Genomic DNA, 19,895 nt, shown 5'->3' with positions numbered 1-19,895 from the left:
TTTCAACTTTACTACAGCATGTTATATTGAATCCTGGCTCTGTGCACATTAAACTGTCATTTTGTTTTGTCAGCTGCTGACATTCCACTTTCTCTGGAATATGCATGCTAGTCTTTATGTGGCTACTTCATTGACAGGTGCAAACATTGGACTGCTAAACAATAGATAGAGGTGAAAATGAATGGTAATATTAATAGAAAAGTAGATAACTTCCTAAGTAGGAAAATGTACATTGAATAATTATAAAAATAACTAAAAATTGTGATTAGAAATAATTTATTATAAATAGTTCTCACTTTCTGTTGAATTTGTATATATAATCAAAAAAATCATAAAATTAAGGAATCAGGTTCATTTATAACAGAGATTATAATTCTTAAGTTTGTTTTCCATTTTTAGCACTGAAAACATGTTAAAAACATGTTAATCTTCTAAATTAGGAATCAACAGCCAAGGTTTGTAATAACAGAAGATGTGCAATTATGTTTATTAATCACCACAAGATTAACCATATTCCTTATCAGATCCACTTTCTCCTTTTCTTGTCAATGGAGGAGTCATTACATTCTCTTCTTTCTCCTAATTTCCACAAATGTCCCTCTTTTGAAACTTTGGCCATTCTTTCTGGGCATTCCTGCCTCCTTGCCTCTCTCTCCTTTAAACCATTAAATATATTACTATCAAAACAATCTTTCTAACTCATCATGAAGAAAGATCATCTTCTGTCCCTAAAATTTCATTAATCTTGGCTTTTACATTCATATATATATATATTTTACCTTCTAAGCCAAACAACTATTTTTTATCACCAGTATGTCCCAGGGGGTGCTGGTTGGTGGAGGAGAGGGAGAATGACAAGCCCCTGAAGAGAGGAGAACCAGCCTGTGTGCTGACAATTTGGAGAGAAGAGACCGGGGAATTAGGAATATTGAAATAAAATATGAGACTGTATGCAAGCAAGCATTAATCATTGACTAGGCCAAAAGTAAAAATAAAACATTTATCTACATATATCACCAGTGAATTTTCCTGCAACAAAATTGTTAAGCTAGGGAATTCTCTCAAAAATAGGACAAGTTTCCATTTGATGCACCCCAGGCCCATTTGATGTGCCCCACGGGTGCCACTTCCTGTCTGCCAGGGGGCTGTCAAACATCTAGGCAGATGATGGGGCTACAAAGCCCTACAGAATCCAAGCGGATCGAGGCTATCTGCAAATCTCAAGACAAAAGTCTATGTGGATTGGGCTTCCTCCCCTGGCTCTGGCTCATCCTAGACTTGACATACACACCTTCTATCAAACTAATCTTAAAAATTTGTAATCAGAACTCTTCCATGATGGAAATGTCTAAAGATGATGAAGCCATTGTTTATAATAGCAAAAGAATAGAAACAATATCTCTGGAAGGCATGATTAAATTGACAGAGATTGGTTAAGTAAATTATGCTAGCTCCATTGAGTAAAATACTGTACATAACTTATTATATACATTGAACGATGTTCCCATATCTTGTGTGCAAATCTGCATCAAGATTTGTCTGAAAGGATGGTCACAAGGAGTTTTTAATAATTACCTCTGGGTGGCAGGATTCTTTTTTACTTTCTTTTTTGACATTTCTTTATTGAGAAGACTTGGTATAAGTATAAATGTTTTATTAAAAAAATTCAGACTTCTGGCATCCCACATTGGATGCCAAAAAAAAAAAAATGCCACTGCTATACTAATTACTCGAAAAATCCAGATAGACTACAAAGTCACAACCTTTCTTGGACCCATCAGAGAACTGAGGTCACGACCAGGCAACATGAATTCCAAAGAGGAGCAAGATCTTCCAATGGGAGATGTGATGCACAGGTTCACCTACAGCAGAGGCAGCACCATGCCAGTTGCAACACATGCAGGTAAGAAAAGCAAGCTAAAATGTAAAGAACCACTGAAGAGCAAGTATGGCTTAACAGGGCAGTCTGAACTGGCCAGGGGACATGTTATAAGGGGAGTTTACACTCACGCTCAGCTTTTTATCCCATCTCCTACCAGATGCTCATAAAGGTGACTGAGGGCAGGGCAGGACACTTGTTGATGGTGCAGACTTCAAGAGGAGATCAGCTGTTTTTGATGTAGTGTTCCATGATTCATTGTTTGTGCATAACACCCAGTGCTCCACGCAGAATGTGCCCTCTTTAATACCCATCACCAGGCTAACCCATCCCCCACCCCCCTCCCCTCTAGAACCCAAAAATGAGGGGGGGGAAATCAGAGGGGGAGACGAACCATGAGAGACTATGGACTCTGAGAAACAAAGTGAGGGTTCTAGGGGGTGGGGGTGGGAGGATGGGTTAGCCTGGTGTAGGGTATTAAAGAGGGCACGTTCTGCATGGAGCACTGGGTGTTATACGCAAACAATGAATCATGGAACACAACATCAAAAACTAATGATGTAATGTATGGTGATTAACATAACATAACAAAATAAACAAATAAATGAACACACTGGTTCAAAAAAAAAAAGAGATCAGCTGATGCTAAGAGAAAAGTACCTTCCCTGAGATAACAGAAGTGTTAAGTCCCTGGGAGAGGGGAAGAAAACTCTCTGGCCAATCAGACCCAAAGAAGGTGATCAGTGGAGAAGTGTAAGGCATGAAGCTTCACCCTCTTCTCCCAGAGCTTTCCTTCCTGGGAAAGAAAAACTTTCAACTGCTGGGGAGGGCAACAAAGCTTCTTGCTTATAGGGCATAGGGGAAGACATATTATGGTAAGGGGGAAAATGAAAGAAACATTTTCCTTCCCTGGTAAGCCATTGTCTTGGGCCTTAAAGTCTGTAATAATACCAAGTGGAGGTTCCTACTATTGCAGGAGGGATGGGCAACTCCTGTCCAAGGTCAGCTTCATATACAGGCAGAGGGAGACCACCACAGGGAGGAAAAGCAGGAATCCTGACAGAGCTCACCTCTGAGGCCCAGGCACACAGCACTCCCCAAAGACTGGTCTGGATTAGAGCAAAAGAGAACCCTCTCTGCCTTCCTGTGGACTACCAAGAAAGAGCTGCCTACTACTGAAAGAGGGATAGGAGCATAGAGAATGACCTCCTCTGTGGCACAAGTAGACAGGTTCTGCTGAAGATGAGGGTGGAGCAGCTCACAGAGAAAAGCACTCTGTTCCTCTCACTCCCACTGCAAGCACACATCCACAGCAAAAGGAACATTGTCTGTCCCTAAGAACAGAAGGACATCTTCTTCCTTTAAGAAGAACTACAGCAACCACCAAACAACTCAATTCAACTTGTAGCTAGATTGGCTCAACCCCCTACAATAACAATCTGATATAAGAAGAGGCATGCCATTTCCAGATGTGAATACGGATTACTTCAATTTCTACTAGTCTACACATGATGTTTGGTATTTAATAAAAAATTGAGACAGAAAAAAGAAGGAAAAAAGAACTGATTGTCAGGAGACAAAGCAATCAATAGAACCAGATTCAAAGATGACCCAGATCTTGGAACTATCAGATGGAGACTTTAAAATAACTATAAATAATTATAATTAAAATATTAAAGAAACTAGGAGAAAAGGTGAACAACATGGATGATAATAAATAATGAATTTCAGCAGAGATGAAATATATATATATTTTTATATATATGTAATATATATTATTATTGTATATATATTATACATATATATGTAATATATATTATATATATGAGTCAAATGGAAATACTAGAAATGAAAAAGACAACACTAAAAATGAAGAATTTGGGCCCCTGGGTGACTCAGATGGTTAAGCATCTGCCTTCGGCTCAAGTCCTGGGATCAACTCCCACATCGCGGCTCCCTGCTCCTCACAGAGCCTGCTTCTCCCTCTGCCTCTGCCTCTCTCTCTGTGTCTCTCATGAATTAATAAATAAAATCTCTAAAAAATGAAAAAGTAAATAAAAATGAAGAATTTCTCTGATGACTCATCAGTAGATTCACTACCACTGAGGAAAACAATTAGTGAATTTGAAGGTAGGACAAAAGAAATTCCCCTAACTGAAACACAAAGAGGAAAAAATAGTTCAAAATTGATGAGAAGAACATCCAAGAGTTGTGGGACAGTATCAGTCTAAATTATGTGTCATTGGAGTCTCAAGAGGAGAAGGGGGAGAGAATGGGGCAAAAGAGATAATTGGAGGTAATGGTCAGAGGTTAATGAAAGACTTCAAGCCACAAATTTAAGAAGCTCAATCAAGGGACAGAGAGAGAACGCATTGCTAGCAGACCTGCACTCTAAGAATTGCAAAAGGAGGTTCTTCAGGAAGAGGAAATGTGATACCACATGGAAACTTAGATCACTGAGATCTACATTAAGAAACGAAAGCTCCAGGTGGGATGACTGGCTGGCTCAGTTGGTAGAGCATGTGACTCTTGATCTCAGGGTTGTGAGTTTAGGCCCCACACTGGGTGTGGAATCTACTTCAAAAAAAAGGTTAAGAAATGAAAGGTCCAGAAATGGTATAAATGAAAGTGTCAAGTGCATTTGCATTTGACAAATCTTCCTGTGACAAATTATATCAGTTTTTTTATATGAAAATATATTAAACTTTAAAATTTTTGAAGGATACAACATGTTAGGAATTCCAAGGATTGTGCTTTTGATGGCAACACTGGAAAAGGTTATCCAGGGACATTTGAAGCAAGATGAATGGACAGTTATGAGTTTCATAATGACTTTTTGGAGAGTGCTTAAGAAACACTATCTTTGCCACTGAGACTAAGCTATGTGGTAGGAAGTTGCCAAAGGTTCCTAAAAATTGCAGTGACTTCTTATTGATCTCCTACCAATCAGTTATTTGGGTGCTTCAGTCTGAAATCTTTTTTATGTTGCTTTCCTAATACTTATTGTCCTAGCTCTGCCAATGGTTATATAAAAATCTAAAACTGTATATTGAAGTCTTTCTAATCTTAACATAAGCAATTAGCTTAAAAATATGTTTATGCCTTATTTCATGTAAACCAATAGAAATGTTATGTATCTTAACCATAATTACACTCTAGGCTGTTGAGGCTCATGTCAATCATGGTGGCATGAGGGGCATCCGGTGACTCAGTCGGCTGAGCAGGCAACTCTTGGTCTCAGCTCAGGTCATGATCTCAGGGTTCTGGGATTGAGCCCCATGTCAAGCTCTGTGCTTAGCGGGGAGTCTGCTTGAGGATTCTCTCTCTCTTCCTCTCCCCCTGCCCCTACCCTGCTCATGCTTTCTCCCTTTCTCTCTCTAAAATAAATAAATAAATCTTTATAAATTCTGGTGTCATGAAACTGAGTATGTGCTCACCATATGTGTACTTTTAGCCAATGGATTCACTGAATTCCATAACACTTCATGGCATTTGTTGTAGGTAACTACTTTTTATATTATATTATGTTATGTTATATTATATTATTATATTTTCACATATGCTCCCATATCTATTCATATATTCAAAAGAGGGATGGATCCCACATTGAAATTGGTGAAGGAGATCTTCAAGCTATTTTCAAGATCTTTAAAAGTCTAAATAAAAGTGTACTTTGATTCCCTAATAAAGTTGCATACCTAACAATCCTTAAGAACTCTTTGGATTTGGTTGGCATTAAATCAATCCAATGAAATATCACTGGTTATCTAAGGTTGATCAGATATCCAAGTTAAAAGTAATATGTACTAAATGAATACATAAAGGAAAACAAATAACTTTAATAAGTTCAGGGTTGGTTTTTTTTTATGAACAAGCAGAGACTACAGGAAAAGAAAACAAAGGGATATTAAATGAAGAAAAGTTCAAGTGCCATCTTTCATGAAATTACATTCCTTAAGAAAAGAACTGGTGTATCGTAAGATAATCCCAGGGTGCGAGGACAAAGCTGGGACCTCGGGGACACTGGGCCTGAAGTGGTCGGGTCTGGAGAAACTGACAAGTTGGTTAGATCAAAAGGGTGTGGATCTAACCAACCAAGTGTTCAGGGGGGGGCAGCCACCTCAGGCTTGGCTCTGGCTAGCATCCAGACTGAAGCCGTCTTATGGTAGTGAGTTCTATGGCAGGATTCATGGCACCGAGCAGCAGAATTTGTACATGCAATAATGGCAGTTAGAATGGGTGCCAGTATGTCAAATATTCATGGGGGTAAGACCCAAGTCTGGGCAGTATCAGGACTCTGGCTAAATGACCTGGTGTTCAAGACTGGCCTCAACTCCCAGTGGGAACTGGAGAGAAACCCACAGTTGAAACCAAAGCAAATGGAATAAAGCAACACCCTACAGTGGGGGGCAATATGGCTGCTCTGGCACCTGAACGTCAAGGATGACACTTCTGTTAACACCAGGGTGATATTACATGTGGTCAGGACCTAGCAACTGCCCCCGGCTGAGAGTGCCTAGGGAAGAACAGAAATGGATACAAATCTCAAATTTATCTTTTCCCGATTCCCACAATTGTATCTTAGGTCCTTAATTAAGTTATACTAAAATATCACAAACTCTACAAATAAAATGCTATCACTGTTCCCCAAGAACATAACAAGAAGACAACGCATAAAACGCATTATGCGATTCTTAACAAAAAACATTTTTCATTTGTGTGACAAATATTGAATCTGACGTTCACTAAAATATTTTCAGTTCCAAATATACTGAAAGTATTTATCATCGAACCACTCAGAATAAGATAATGTAGAAAGTAAAAGCCACCTTTCAGTTGACTTCTAAATATAATATCACTCAGCTTGTCAATTTTGGTCTCTGAGAGCAGAATCTAAAGATGAATTCATTTTAGTGGTAAACGGTAAAGTGGTAGAATTTTGATCTTGAAATAAAACAAGTATAGTGTATGATTTTAATAATCTCCACATTTTAAAGTTATTTGATACAAGAAAGATCTAGTACAGTAAGAAAAATTCTTCCGTGTCAAAAAAATCTACCAAAATACAGGGAGTATCCTTTGACAACCTCCAAGACCATGCACATGAACAGAATGATCCTATCTCTGTATTAAACAGCCATCCAGTGTGGCCAAATCCACAACGAGCAAAATGCCGCCTTTCCCCCATTGCTCTGCAGAACTCTTAACTGCCTGCTCTACCAAGCGAAGCCAAAGTTAAAAAGCATGAAATAATGAAACAATAAACAGATTGTATTATTTTCTTCCCTGATGAAGTTTATTTTAAACTTCATGTGCAATTTAATCAAATAAGAAGGTTGCATAGGAGAGCAATGGTCAATTTCAGAAAGATTTTTTTTCCCCTCACCTACCTAGCCTGTAATACTACAGATCTATAACAATCATTCTCTATCCTACACTATTATTTTTTATTAAATAACTAGCTTGCAGGGTGAATATGATCATAACTGCAAAACTACTGCAAAAATATTTCACCTGACAATTCTTAAATGTTAAAAGAATCACGTTCTAGAGTTTTTATTGATGTCTTTTATGCTGTACAAATTGCTTTGTATTGAGTGCACTTTAAGAATGGGAACGTGATTGACTTGTCCGTGTCCCATTTCCCACACAGAGGGTCCCGATGGTTTCTGCAGATGTAAGCACACACCATATGTTCTCTCAGCAGAGACCAGGTTACCCCATGGAAGCTCAGAAGTCTTCCTGGGAAGCATTTACTGGGTGCAACCTTAATTAACTAATTCCCCGGGGCGGGGGAGGGGCAAACCTCCTGGGAATCCGATCTAACCTGGTTATATGAAACCTTAGTATCTGAAACGTTTCCCAGATATCAAAAAATAAACTTTACACAAAACACTGTACAAATACAAATTTTATGTTGTGAAATCTTTCGTAAATAGAAATCAAACAGCAATGTTCCTATCGTGCTTTTCAGACCGGCTAACCACTCAGTTTATCACTCTGTACCCCACTGTGGGAAGCACGTGTGCTGTTCCCACCAAATGACACAGATTTCAAAAAGTAAGTATGATTAATTAGATAAGATAAGTGACTGATGTAAAAAGTTCCTTCAGCAAGCTCTCTGTCTGGTCATTTACATGCGATACATGTTACAAAACCCCTTAAAGACAATTTTTGAGAAGTCCAGCTACCTCAGCATAATGAAAGATGTAAAAGAGAAAAAAAAAGGAAAATTAAAGTTAGGGTGCATAATACATCAAGTTAATCTGCAGTGAAGACTGTACCACATGGAAAGCTGCTAGAAGGGAGCACTTATCATTAAACTGTGAACAACCAAAGTGTATACGATAGCAATAATGGTGAACTAGAAAAATACACTTCATTTTTAAAATCGTGTCAGTTGATACAAATATGTAAACACCAGTTTGCTTCACCTCCCCCCTCCCCTGTCTGATTTTTACTTATGGTTATGCATTAACTTCTGAGTGTCTCCTGCCGACAAGACACACTGCTAGGCTTTGGCAACATCAAAATAGCAATCATTACAGTTAGAAGGAGAGACTATGGCACTAACAGAACACCCCACTGAACTGACACCTCTGGGAGATCCTGTCTGCCCTGTCTCTCCTATGGTGCATCTTCTGTGGGTGAGAACAAGTGGTTATTTCTGCTCCTCATGGCTGTGAACTGGGAACCTCAATCTCAACTGGAAATTGAGGACCCTGTTGTTTCTTATTTGCAATTGTGGGGTTTAGTTAGGGCCTTGTGCTTGCTGCAGGGACTGGGGCGGCTCCGCCTGCTGCTGAGATCCTGGGATTGGAGTTCCGTTGCTCTGTTCCTGTCACCGACCCTGCTCTGCAGTCCTCCCTCTATCTTCTCAGAACCTCCGACCACAGACTCTGCACCACCCCACCACCCCACCCCCCCACCAAGGGACCTGATTTCATGGCAGTTGATGTAGCCTTCTGGAACAGGACACAGCCTCGGCCACATGCTCCCTAAGTCCAAGGCTTAGGCTAGAACCCCATACCCAGTCGGGCTGATCTATCCACGCAGGTCAGCCGGCAGCATGGCACACTCAGGTGTGGGGATGGGGTTTTTTGTTTTGTTTTGTTTTTTGGGTTTTTTTTGTGAGCAAAAAACAAAGCAAAACAAACAAACTCCACAAACACAAACAACAACAACAACAACAACAAAAACGAATAAACACAAACTTCCCAAGAATTGCATTCTAAACATCTTACTTCGAGAACCTAGGCACTGGTCAGTCATGCACCAAATTCCCCCCCACCCCAAATGTCATTTTCCTCCTTTGGAAATTACACTGGTTTCCAGTTGTCTGTACTTCCTAATTTTCTGTAAAGGGGAAATGCTTTCAGAGGAGAAGGCTTTGTCTCAGCTCCTGGGGAGTGACGGCCACTGGTGGGCACCCTGGACTCTCTCTACCTGCTCGCTTATTCCTCTGCTGCGGGGGAGCCGTGAGCATCTGCCCGGTGAGCCGGCATGAGACACCCCTACCTTTGCATTTGGAACAAGGATGGCACAGGCAGCCTGCTCCTGCTCAGGTCCTCTGTGCCCCAAGCCTTAGCGAGGCAGACTCTGCCCCCTGTGGGAGAAAGAGGAAGAACACAGGGACAGGCAGAAACAAGACAAAGGAGTATGGGAAGTGCTACACATTGGCTCTCTGTATCACCAACCGGCTTCTGAGCTTTTAAAAAATCAACACGGAAAAAGAGTTTTGACTGGTTACACAATTCACAGTGCCCACAGGCTAGATCGGTCTCTCAGAGAAATACAACAATTCCTGTAACTCACAGCGGAAGCAAGTTCCCCATAGGATCATTACAAAGGGAGGGACTGTGTCTCAGCAGGGTCCACACGCTAAGACAACGTTGAGTTGAACATCACAGAGCTACTTCTTAACACGCTCTTTTATACTGACCAGTAGTACCGCCTTGGGTCCAGTAAAAGCAATTCTGATTATTTGGAGGGATGGTGGATTAGGAGAATTATAGCGTATCATTCATGCATGTGTATCTCTGATGGTGTGAATTAATCCAGCTGTCAACTTAGAATACTATGAGCAAATGGACTGTATAGCTGCATGTCCTTCAGGGAATTTTCAGGAAGTTTCTGATGGTATTGGGCAGTAAGGAGTTAGTAATTATACACCCTAGACTGTGCTTGGAATGTGGCTTTTCTATCTTGCTAATTTAATAGAGACCCACTGAGCCTTAACGACTAAGCTGAGCCTAAACGACCACGTTGAGGATAATGATGGCGTCCTCTTGGGCAGTCAAGGGGCCCAACAAGGACACACTGGTGTAGAGAGAGCAGCCAGAGGTCCCTGCCCAGCTGCAGGCACAGAGGGTGGGGGGGCATCCGGTGTAGGAGATTGTGAGCCGGCCTTGCTCATGCTGGACGTGAGGTCACAATAGTGCTAACACAGCCCGTGGCCCTGGGCGGATGCAGGTATCCTAGAGTGTGGTCATAGGAGCAGTTCTTACCACAGGCTGCTCTTCCTTTGCAGATTTCTTTGGAGTCTTAACTTTCCTGGTCTTCGCAGTCGAGACACTGATGGCGGGTGAGTGTGGTCTGGAACTTGCTCTAGGTCTGGATGGAGTCCTGGGCTGCGAGGGCCACGTGGACACAGCGGTCTCTTTGGCTTTGACTAGTTTCAGGCTCTGGCACACAAAAAGAAGCAGCTGGGTTAGTCTCACTTTATTCTTCAGACTCGTGTCCCTTTCTTTTCCTCCTGTGAGTTGGCATTGCAGGGTCAGATTTTCAGTCCCAAAGGGCATGGGTCTGGTCTTTTCCCAGTGCGACACTCCCCCTTTTGGTCTGATTTAATGTGTCCACTGGGTCTGTTTTTCCTCCCACTGATGCCACTGTACTAAGAAAAACATACCAACAGATCAGTATTTTCTGGAAGCTCCTGGAAAGGTGGGAGTGGGGTGAGGAGTGAGGTGACATGACAGCTTGAGGTCTGTACCTTATTTGTGGGAAGCTAGGGGAATAGAAGGTAGGAGTGTAGGGCCAGGGATCTGAAGAGATAGGGCATGAGCCTAAGGCTCGGTGTAGCAGGACGCGAGCAGCCAGCTTTGCCTTCTCGTTGGCTTATACCCCTCTCACTGAGCTCAGCCATAGCTCCTGGGCTCCCATCCACACTTTTAAGCATTTTCTCCTTCAAACTCGGATCTTAGAAAGTGAAAAGTCTCAATATGGTATGTATGCCTTTTTCAACCCAGATGTCAAAATGAGACTCACACAGAATAAAAGAAGAAAAAAAGAACTTAAATTTAAATGCAAACCTTGCCACCGAGGCTGTCCAACTTTTTCCTTGTTTCCATGTCCTCCTTCTGTTTATTAATCTGTGAAATTGAAGGTGCACATTATTTGTTATCGTTTGCAAAGATTAAAAAGGAGAATTTTCTATAAAACTTCCTCAAGCAATGGAAGAATAGAATGGTAAACCACTTAACTGCTAACACGATTATGAGAACGTAAGTTATAATGGTGCATATGAATTAGAAGAGGAAATTAATTTGTATCTAAAAAAAGAGCACTTAAAGAGGTGAACAGAAAGAAAGCTGTAACTGTTTAAAGTCATTAGCATTTGCTCATTGTTTTAAGCATAGTAGAAATTATAGAGAAACAGATCGTTTGCTTTTGTGGTAATAATTTGTTTCATATATTATTATGATAGTTATAAATTCCAGGTCTTATAAAAGTTTTGGAGAAATTTCAGATAATTCAATAGCCAGACCTCAATAATATAGTGATGAAATTTTGATTTAAAGAGTCAATTCTAGTTTCCGGGCATAAAAGCCTTTTTATCATATATATAATTGAGACATAATTGACAGAGAACATTATATTAGTTTCAGGTCTACAACATAATAATTCAAAAGTTAAAAAAATAATAATTCAAAAGTTGTATATGTTGCAAAATGATGGCCACAATAAATCTAGTTAACATCCATCACCACACAGTTTTAATTTTTTTCTTGTGATGGGAACTTTTAAGATTTACTCTCTTAGCAACTTTCAAATATATAATACAGTATTATTAACTATGGTCACCGTGTTGTACATTATGTTCCCGTGACTTATTTATTTTATAGCTAGAAATCTGTATCTTTTGACCACCTTCACCCATTTCACCCACTTCCCACCCTACCTCTGGCAACCACCGATCAATTCTCTATAAGTTCATATTTTCATTTTGTTTATATTCCACATGTAAGTGAGATTATACAGTATTTGTCTTTCTCCGACTTCACTTGGTATAATTTCCTTAAGATCCATCTATCTTGTTGCAAGAGGCAAAAAATATATTATTAATGCATGCTTCAATAATATCAAGCTTTTTTTCATCATCTGTATCTGTGACTAATGCCAGGGATTCTAATTCTGGCTAATCTTATGAAATTAAACAATGATGAGATACACCCACAGGTACAACTCTTTTCCAAAATATCTCTCACCTACAGATAGGGCAGGTCTGCCTCATGAAATCTTGAGGTCTGGGGGGACAGTAACTGATGTCCATGAAGCACTGCGTTTAGGAAGAACTGGGCAGGTGTGCTCAGATGAAGGATAATGTGCAAAGCTTCAATTTTACTTTAAATGCAATGGGATACCAATGAATAATTTGAACTCTTGGGCGGGCATGAATGGCACATGATAATATTTATTGTATGAAGTCATAATTTGGGGGGAGTCATGTTTGTGGTCATGGCTGAGTAACTGCTACGAAACCAACCTTCCCACAGATGACAACGATAAGCTCCAGAAAAAATATATTTAAAAAAGTTACCTGAAGACAATGGCTTTTAACTTAGCAGCAATGCCCAGTCTGTCTGTGTGGAACAACTAAAACTATGGTGGAAAACCTGCAGCCTTTCAGGAGTGCTGGAGACACAGTTCAGGGCAACCAGAGCCAGGGAAAGTTCCAAGGCAAGGAAATCCCAAGGAAAGCCAGACTGCAGAGCCCCCAACTTTGTGCATAAATTTTGCCCAAACCCTTAGCAGATGCCTGAATCATGCTTGGCAGTGAAGCTGAGGCTCAAAGATTGAGTTGAGATTTGAGCTTCGATCCACTGCATGCAAGACAGAGGTTGCAGTTTAAATCCAAGTTAATTGCCTGATTTTTTTTTTAAGTAGGCTCCACGCCCATCATGGAGCCAGCACAGGGCTTGAACTCAGCACCCCAAGATCAAGAGTCGGTCGCTTAACTGACTGAGCCCCCCAGGCATCCCTAATTGCCTGATTTTTAAAAATAACACACAGCATTCATAATGCCTGTAAAATGCCAAAATGCTCAACATACAATTGTATGTTGCTGATCTATTCTAGAGCGAAAAGACTCTTAACACAGACTGACAGTGAGACGGTACCTCAAAAATAGTGGAATGAGGTCTCTGAAGTGTGGACAGAATGAAAGAAAAACAAACACTGTTAACTCGGAATTCTGTACTGACAGAAAATATTTTTCAAGATTGAAGTATCTGAAAGAAACAGAAGGATTGCGTCAATAGCAGTCCTGATCTACAAGAAGCATTAAAGGAATCTCCTCAGACTGAAGAAAAATGATCCCAGAGAGAAGCTCCAATATTTAGGAAGGAATGTAGAGCATCAGAAAGGGTCAATATGTAAGACTATTTTGTCTTAATTTCTTTCAAATACATACAACTGTTTAAAGCAAAAACTGTAATATTGACGTAAATATAATATATAAAACAACTTTAATTTGAAGAATGGAGAAATAGATCTATATAAACAAACCTATAATTTCAAGGTTTCTATATTTTACATGAAACAGCCTTAAATTAACTCTAAGTAAACTGTAAAAAGTTAAGGATGTAGATTATAATTGCTAGAGCAACCACTAAAAGATAGGCAAAAAGCCAAAATAATAATAAATAAATTAGGGGCGCCTGGGTGGCTCATTCAGTTGAGCAATTGCCTTCAGCTCAGATCATGATCCTGGAGTCCCAGAATCGAGCCCCACGTCAGACTCCCTGCTTCTCCCTCTCCCTCTGCCCCTGCCCTGCTCCTTCTCTCTTTCTCACTCTCTTTTAAATAAATAAATAATAAAAAAATAAATTAAATTGGAATTCTAAAATATATTAAAAGGACGGCCAAAAAAAAAAAAGAACAATGAAAAACCTGGAGGGGACACAGAGAAAACAAATAATAAAATGGTAGACCTGAATCCAACCCTATCAATAATAACACTGAGTGTTGACAGACGGAACAGTCTAGTTAAAATGCAGAAATAGGCAGAATATATAAAACAGCAAGACCCAATTATTTGCTGTCTATAACACAAGCACTTTAAATATAAATACACAGAGAGGTTGAAAATACGTGTATTGAAAAAAATGCAATGCAAACATAAGAAGGCTGGCAGTACTACATTTATGCCTAACATGTATAGTAGATTTCAGGATCAGAGAATTACTAGAGACAAAGAGGGACATTTTATAATGATAAAAGGGTCAATTCATGGGAAGACATAATAATTATAAATGCAAATGCACCTAATAATAGAGCTTTAAAACGCATAAAGTAAAAATTGGCAAAATTATATATGGAGAAAAATAACACCCCCTCCCAGGAATTGAAAGAAATAAACAGAAAAGTTAAAGACACATAGATGACCTAAAAAACACTATTACTACCTTGATTTAATTGATAACAACTGCATCAACTGCAGAATATAAATTATTTTCAAGTAGATATAGTACAGTCCCATCATAGACTACAGGCTGTTTTGGCCATACAATGACTGCCAACAAATTTATAAAAATTTAAATCATGGGGAGGATGTTCTCTGATCACAATGGAATTAAATTAGAAATCAATAACAAAAAATATATCTAGGAAAATCACTAATATTTATAAATTAAACAACACAGTTCTGAATCACAGGGGAAATCAGAAATTAGAAAATATCCTAAACTGAATGAAATATAGGATACCAAAATGTGTAGGATGCTGCTCAGAGGGAGATTAATAGCTTTAAATGCTCAATTAAAAATAATAAAAAGCCTGAGATCAATGACCTCAAGTTCCACCCTAAGAAGGTAAAAAAAAAAAAAGAGCCTGTAAACAAAAAATAAATAGAGAGGGGAAAAGGACAAAGATCAGGGCTGATATCAATGAAATAAAAAAGGAAAAATAGAGAAAATAGAGCCAAAACGAATTTCTTGAAAGGATCAGCAAAATTAATAACCCCCCAACTAGACTGATCAAGAACATAATTTACTAATGTCAGGAATAAAAAAGGGTTCATTATTTCAGATCCTATAGATATTAGAGGGATAATAAGAGAATGCTATGGAAATCCTCATATCAACAAATACGTAATTAAATAAAGTGAACAAATTGAATAACACAACCTAGCAAAACACAAAATGAAATAAAAAATGTGAATAGCTCTATAGCTATTAAAGAAAAGAAATCCATTATCAAAAACCTTTGCATAAAGAAAACTCTAGGCCCAGATAGTTTCATTGGTGAAGTCTATCAAACATTTAAGAGAGAAATGACAGAAATCTTTTTAATAACACCACTAAAATTGTTTTCAGAAGATAGAGAAGACATTTCTCAAGTCATTTTATGAAGCCAGCATAACTCTAACACTAAAACCAAAAAAACAAACACACACACAGAAAGAAAATTTAGAGATCAATGTCCCTTATGAACATAGATTCAAAAGTCTTCAATGTACTACTAATAAATTGAATGCAGTAGCGTATAAAATGTATGAAAGGTCATAACAAAGAGGGGTTTATTTCAGGAATGCAAACCTGCTTCAACATTCACGAACCAAAGTATTTCACCAAATTACGGGGGATAAAGAAAAAAAATATAGTTGTTCCGATAGCTGCAGAAAAAAAGCATTTGACAAAATTCAACTGCCGTTCACGAAAGAAACTCTCAGAAAACTAGCAATAAAAGGAAACTTCCTCAACCTGACAAATGACTGCCATGAAAAACTTACAGCCAAATCATACTTAATGATGACATAATAAAGTTTGCCCCTCTAAGACTGGGAAGGAGAAAAGAACGTTTCTTCTCACCACTGTTATGCAACACTGTATTGCAAGTCCTAAATGTCATAAATGTTTATAACATTTTATATAACATTATAAGTTATAAAACATTAAAAAGAGGGGTGCCTGGGTAGCTGGATCGGTTAAGTATCTGCCTTTGGCTCAGGTCATGATCCCTGGGTCCTGGGATTGAACCCCACCCACATCAGGCTCCCTGCTTAGCAGAGAGTCTGCTTGTCCGTCTCCCTCTGCCCCTCCCCCTGACTTGTGCTCTCTCTCTCTCTCTCTCTCTCAGATAAATAAAATCTTTAAAAGAAATAAAACACTAAAAAGAAAGAAAAGGTACAAAGATCAGAAGCAAAGTAAAACTGTCTCTATTTACAGAAGACCTGATTGCTTACATATCAAGAATCTACAGATTGTTTACATTTGAAGGAATTCATTATTATTGTAACTATTAAGTGAAACTAACAAGGTTGCAGGATACAAAGTTACTATAAAATCAGTTGTATTTTTATATACCAGTACCAAACAATTGGAAATAAAGCCTAAAAACAATTCCATTTCTAATAGCATCAAGAATGATAAAATAGGAATAAATTTAACAAAAGATGTGCAAAAACCTCTACACCGAAGATGACAACATACTGGTAACAAAAATTAAAGAAGACCTAAATAAACAAAGATGTATACTATGCTTATGGGTTGGATGATTCAGTCTAGTAAAATGTTCATATGTCAATCTCCTCGAGTGTATCTGTAGATTTATACCACAATCCTAATCATAAAACACACTTAGTGTTTTTTTTTGTTAAAGTGGACAAGTTGTTTCTAAAACCTATACGAAAATACAGAGCATCTAGAATTTTCAAAATGACTTTGAAAAAGAACAAAGTTAAAGGACTTACTGTTACTTGTTTTCAAGACCTATTAGAAAGCCACAGAAATTAATATAGTGTAGTACTAGCTTAAGGATCAACAAATCATTACAACAGAATAGAGAACCCCAGAATATACCTGGCTGATTTTCAACAAAGGTTCCAAAGCAATCAATCCGATGGAGGAAAAAAATATAAAAATTGACACTTACGCCACACCTTACACAAAAATTAAGTTAATATAGATCATACACCTGAGGAGCTTGGGTGGCTGATTTGGTTAAGCTGCCAACTCTTGATTTAGGCTCTGGTCATGACCTCAGGGTCCTGGGATGGAGCTCTACCTCTGGTTCCATGCTCAGAGGGAGTCGGCTTGAGGATTCTCTTTCCCTCTTCCTCTGCCCCTACCTGCGCTTGTTCTCTCTGTCTCAAATAAATAAATAAATCTTTTAAGAAATATATAGATCATACACCTAAACAAGGTGTCTTGGGTTTTTTTTTTTAGAAAACATAAAAGAGTATCTTCTTGACTTCAGGGTAAGCAAGTGTTTCTAAGCATATATAAAGTGATATCCATAAAGGAAAATAACTGATAAATTAGGCTTTAAAGATAAAAAAATCTTTTCCCATCAAAATACATTGTTAAGCAAATGAACAGAAAAGGCATAACTGAGGAGAAGATATTTACAAAATGTGTACTGGCAAAAGACTGGTATCTAAGATAAAATTTCTGTACTGTAGTTGCATGTTTAGTTTTGAAGAACCTCTCTAGTTACCTAGTTTCTCTGCACTTATTCACTAATTAAAAAAAAAACTCAATGTTTTAAAATGACCTTTTATTTTGAAATAATTGTAGATTCACATGCAATGATAAGGAATAATACAGCAAGAACTTAAAATACTCTTTACCTCCTTTCCCCTAATGTTAACATCTTGCAAAACTATAGTACAATATCACAACCAGGATATTGACATTGATACAATCCACCAATCTTATTCAGATTTCCCTGGTGTGCATTTGTATGCGTGTATTTTATGCTATACAATTATAGCACCTGTGTAGGATTACCTATCTACTACCACAGTGAAGATACAGTATCTTTGCAGTGATCAATACAAAGATCCTCCGTGTTGCCCTTTTGTAACACACCCACCTCCCTTACTGTGCCCCTCTCCTCATCCCTAACCCTGGCAACCACTAATTTGTTCTCCATTTCTAAAACTTCACCCTCTCAAAAGTGTTATATAACTATATTATACACCTGAAACTAAAATAACACTGTATGTTAATTATAGTGGAATTTTTAAAAGAGTGTTATAGAAATGAATCGTACAATGTATAGCCTTTTGGGATTGTTTTTTTCATTCAGCATAATTCCCTGGAGATTCATCCAAGTTGTTGCTGTATCCTTAGTGTATTCCTTTTTGTTGCTAAATAGGATTCTGAGGTATGGGTACTCCACAGTTTAACCATTCACATGTTTAAGGACATATAGGTTGCTTCCAGGTTTTGACTATTATGAATAAAGCTCTTTTGAACATTTGGGTATGGTTTTTTGTTTTGTGACTATGTTTTTATTTCTCTGGGAAAATGCATAAGAGTGCAATAGCAGGATTATATTGTAATTGCATGTTTAGTTTTTAAAGAAACTGTCAAACTGCTTTCCTAGTTATCCATTTCCTCTCCATCTTGCCAGGACTTAGTGTCATCAGCCCCTTTTAAAAATTTTAGTCAGTCTGGATAGGTCTGTAGTGATATCTCAGTATGGTTTTATTTTGCATTTCCCTCATGGTTAATAATATTGAACATTTTTTTCATGTGCCTCTTCAATAAAATGTCTGGTCATGTCTTTTGCTCTTTTTCTAGTTGGATTTTTTTGTACTGTTGAGTTTTGAGAGGACTTTATTTATCTAGATGTTAGTCCTTTGTGAGATACGTGGTTCACAAATCTTTTCTCTAAGTCTGTAGCTTGTCTTTCATCTGCTTCATGTGTGCTTTCATGGAGAAAAGCTTTTAATTTTGATGAGGTCCCTTATGGACTGAATCTTTGTGTCCCTGCAAAATTCATATGATGGATCCTCAATGTGATGGTATTAGAAAGTGGAGGCTTTGGGAAATAATTAAATTTGATTAGGTCCTAAGAGTATTACACTCTCATGATGGGATTGATCCCCTTATAAGAAGAGGAAGACAGTGAGCTAGAGGGCTTTAGCTCTCCCTCTGTCTCTCAGTCTCCCCCTCCTTCCCCACCTACCCAGCACTTCATGTGTACGCACTGAAGCAAGGCCAGGTGAGTACACTGGGAGAAAATGTCATTCTGCAATCCAGGAATCAGGCTCTCACTAAACACCTAATCTGCCGGCCTCTTGATTTTGAACTTCCCAGCCTCCAGAACTGAGAGAAAAAATTGTTGTTTAAGCCACCCAATCTGTGGTATTTTGTTATACCAGCCTGCGTATATCAAGATAGGACAGAGTAGCCCAATAATCAGTCTTTCCTTTTATGAATTGTGCTTTTGATATCAATACTAAGAACTCTTTGTTTAACCCCAGATCCCAAAGATTTTCTCCTATTTTTCCCCCAAATGTTTATGGTTTTATATTTTTCATTTAAATCTATGATCCATTTGGAGTTATTCTTTGTGTTAGATAAAAGGTTTAAATTCATTTCTGGGGGCCACAGATGTCCAATTACTCCCACACCAAATGTTGAAAAGGCTATCCTTCCTCCCAGTAAACTGCTTCTGCATTTATGTAAAAAAAAAAAAAAATCAGTTGAACATATCTGTGTGGATCTACTTCTGGGTTCACTGTTCTGTTCTAAGAGCTCTACAAATACCACAGTTCTTTGATTACTGTAGCTATATAATAAAACTTAGTATCAGGTAAAGTGAGTCCTTCTAATTTATTTTTTTTTTCAAGATTGTTTCAGATATTCTAGGGCCTTACTTTTGGAATAAAATTGTCTATGTCAACAAAAAAAACCTAGCTGGGATTTTGATAGAAATATATTAAACTAGAGCCCAATTTGGGGAAGAACTGACATCTTTACTACATTGGGTTGTCCAATCCATG

The 19,895-nt window shown here is 38.3% G+C and overlaps 1 protein-coding gene and 1 long non-coding RNA gene across 7 annotated transcripts in view; one reads left to right on the top strand and one right to left on the bottom strand.

Annotated features, from left to right (window-relative positions):
* Positions 1 to 19,895, bottom strand: part of CUNH10orf67 (chromosome unknown C10orf67 homolog) — a 168,366-nt gene that overhangs the window by 56,977 nt on the left and 91,494 nt on the right. For all 6 annotated transcript variants that reach the window (XR_012376056.1, XM_025891957.2, XM_073885543.1 and 3 more), the window contains 2 exons: positions 11,191 to 11,250; positions 10,387 to 10,563 (listed from right to left, as the gene is read on the bottom strand). Coding sequence is in view for 5 of the 6 variants with exons in the window: in XM_025891957.2 (XP_025747742.2) it covers positions 10,387 to 10,563; positions 11,191 to 11,250 (237 nt within the window). In the remaining variant the exon portion in view is untranslated. The remainder of the gene's footprint in view (positions 1 to 10,386; positions 10,564 to 11,190; positions 11,251 to 19,895) is intronic.
* LOC141371256 (uncharacterized) overlaps positions 10,347 to 19,895 on the top strand; it is a 15,287-nt gene continuing 5,738 nt past the window's right edge. The window contains exon 1 of the long non-coding RNA XR_012376057.1: positions 10,347 to 10,463. This is a non-coding gene — a long non-coding RNA (uncharacterized lncRNA). The remainder of the gene's footprint in view (positions 10,464 to 19,895) is intronic.

The sequence above is a fragment of the Callorhinus ursinus genome, unplaced genomic scaffold, assembly GCF_003265705.2.
Source record: "Callorhinus ursinus isolate GAN/ISIS: 27379988/994484 unplaced genomic scaffold, GSC_fseal_2.0 scaffold63, whole genome shotgun sequence".
Lineage (NCBI taxonomy): Eukaryota > Metazoa > Chordata > Mammalia > Carnivora > Otariidae > Callorhinus > Callorhinus ursinus.
This window is presented reverse-complemented; position numbering and strand designations above follow the sequence as displayed.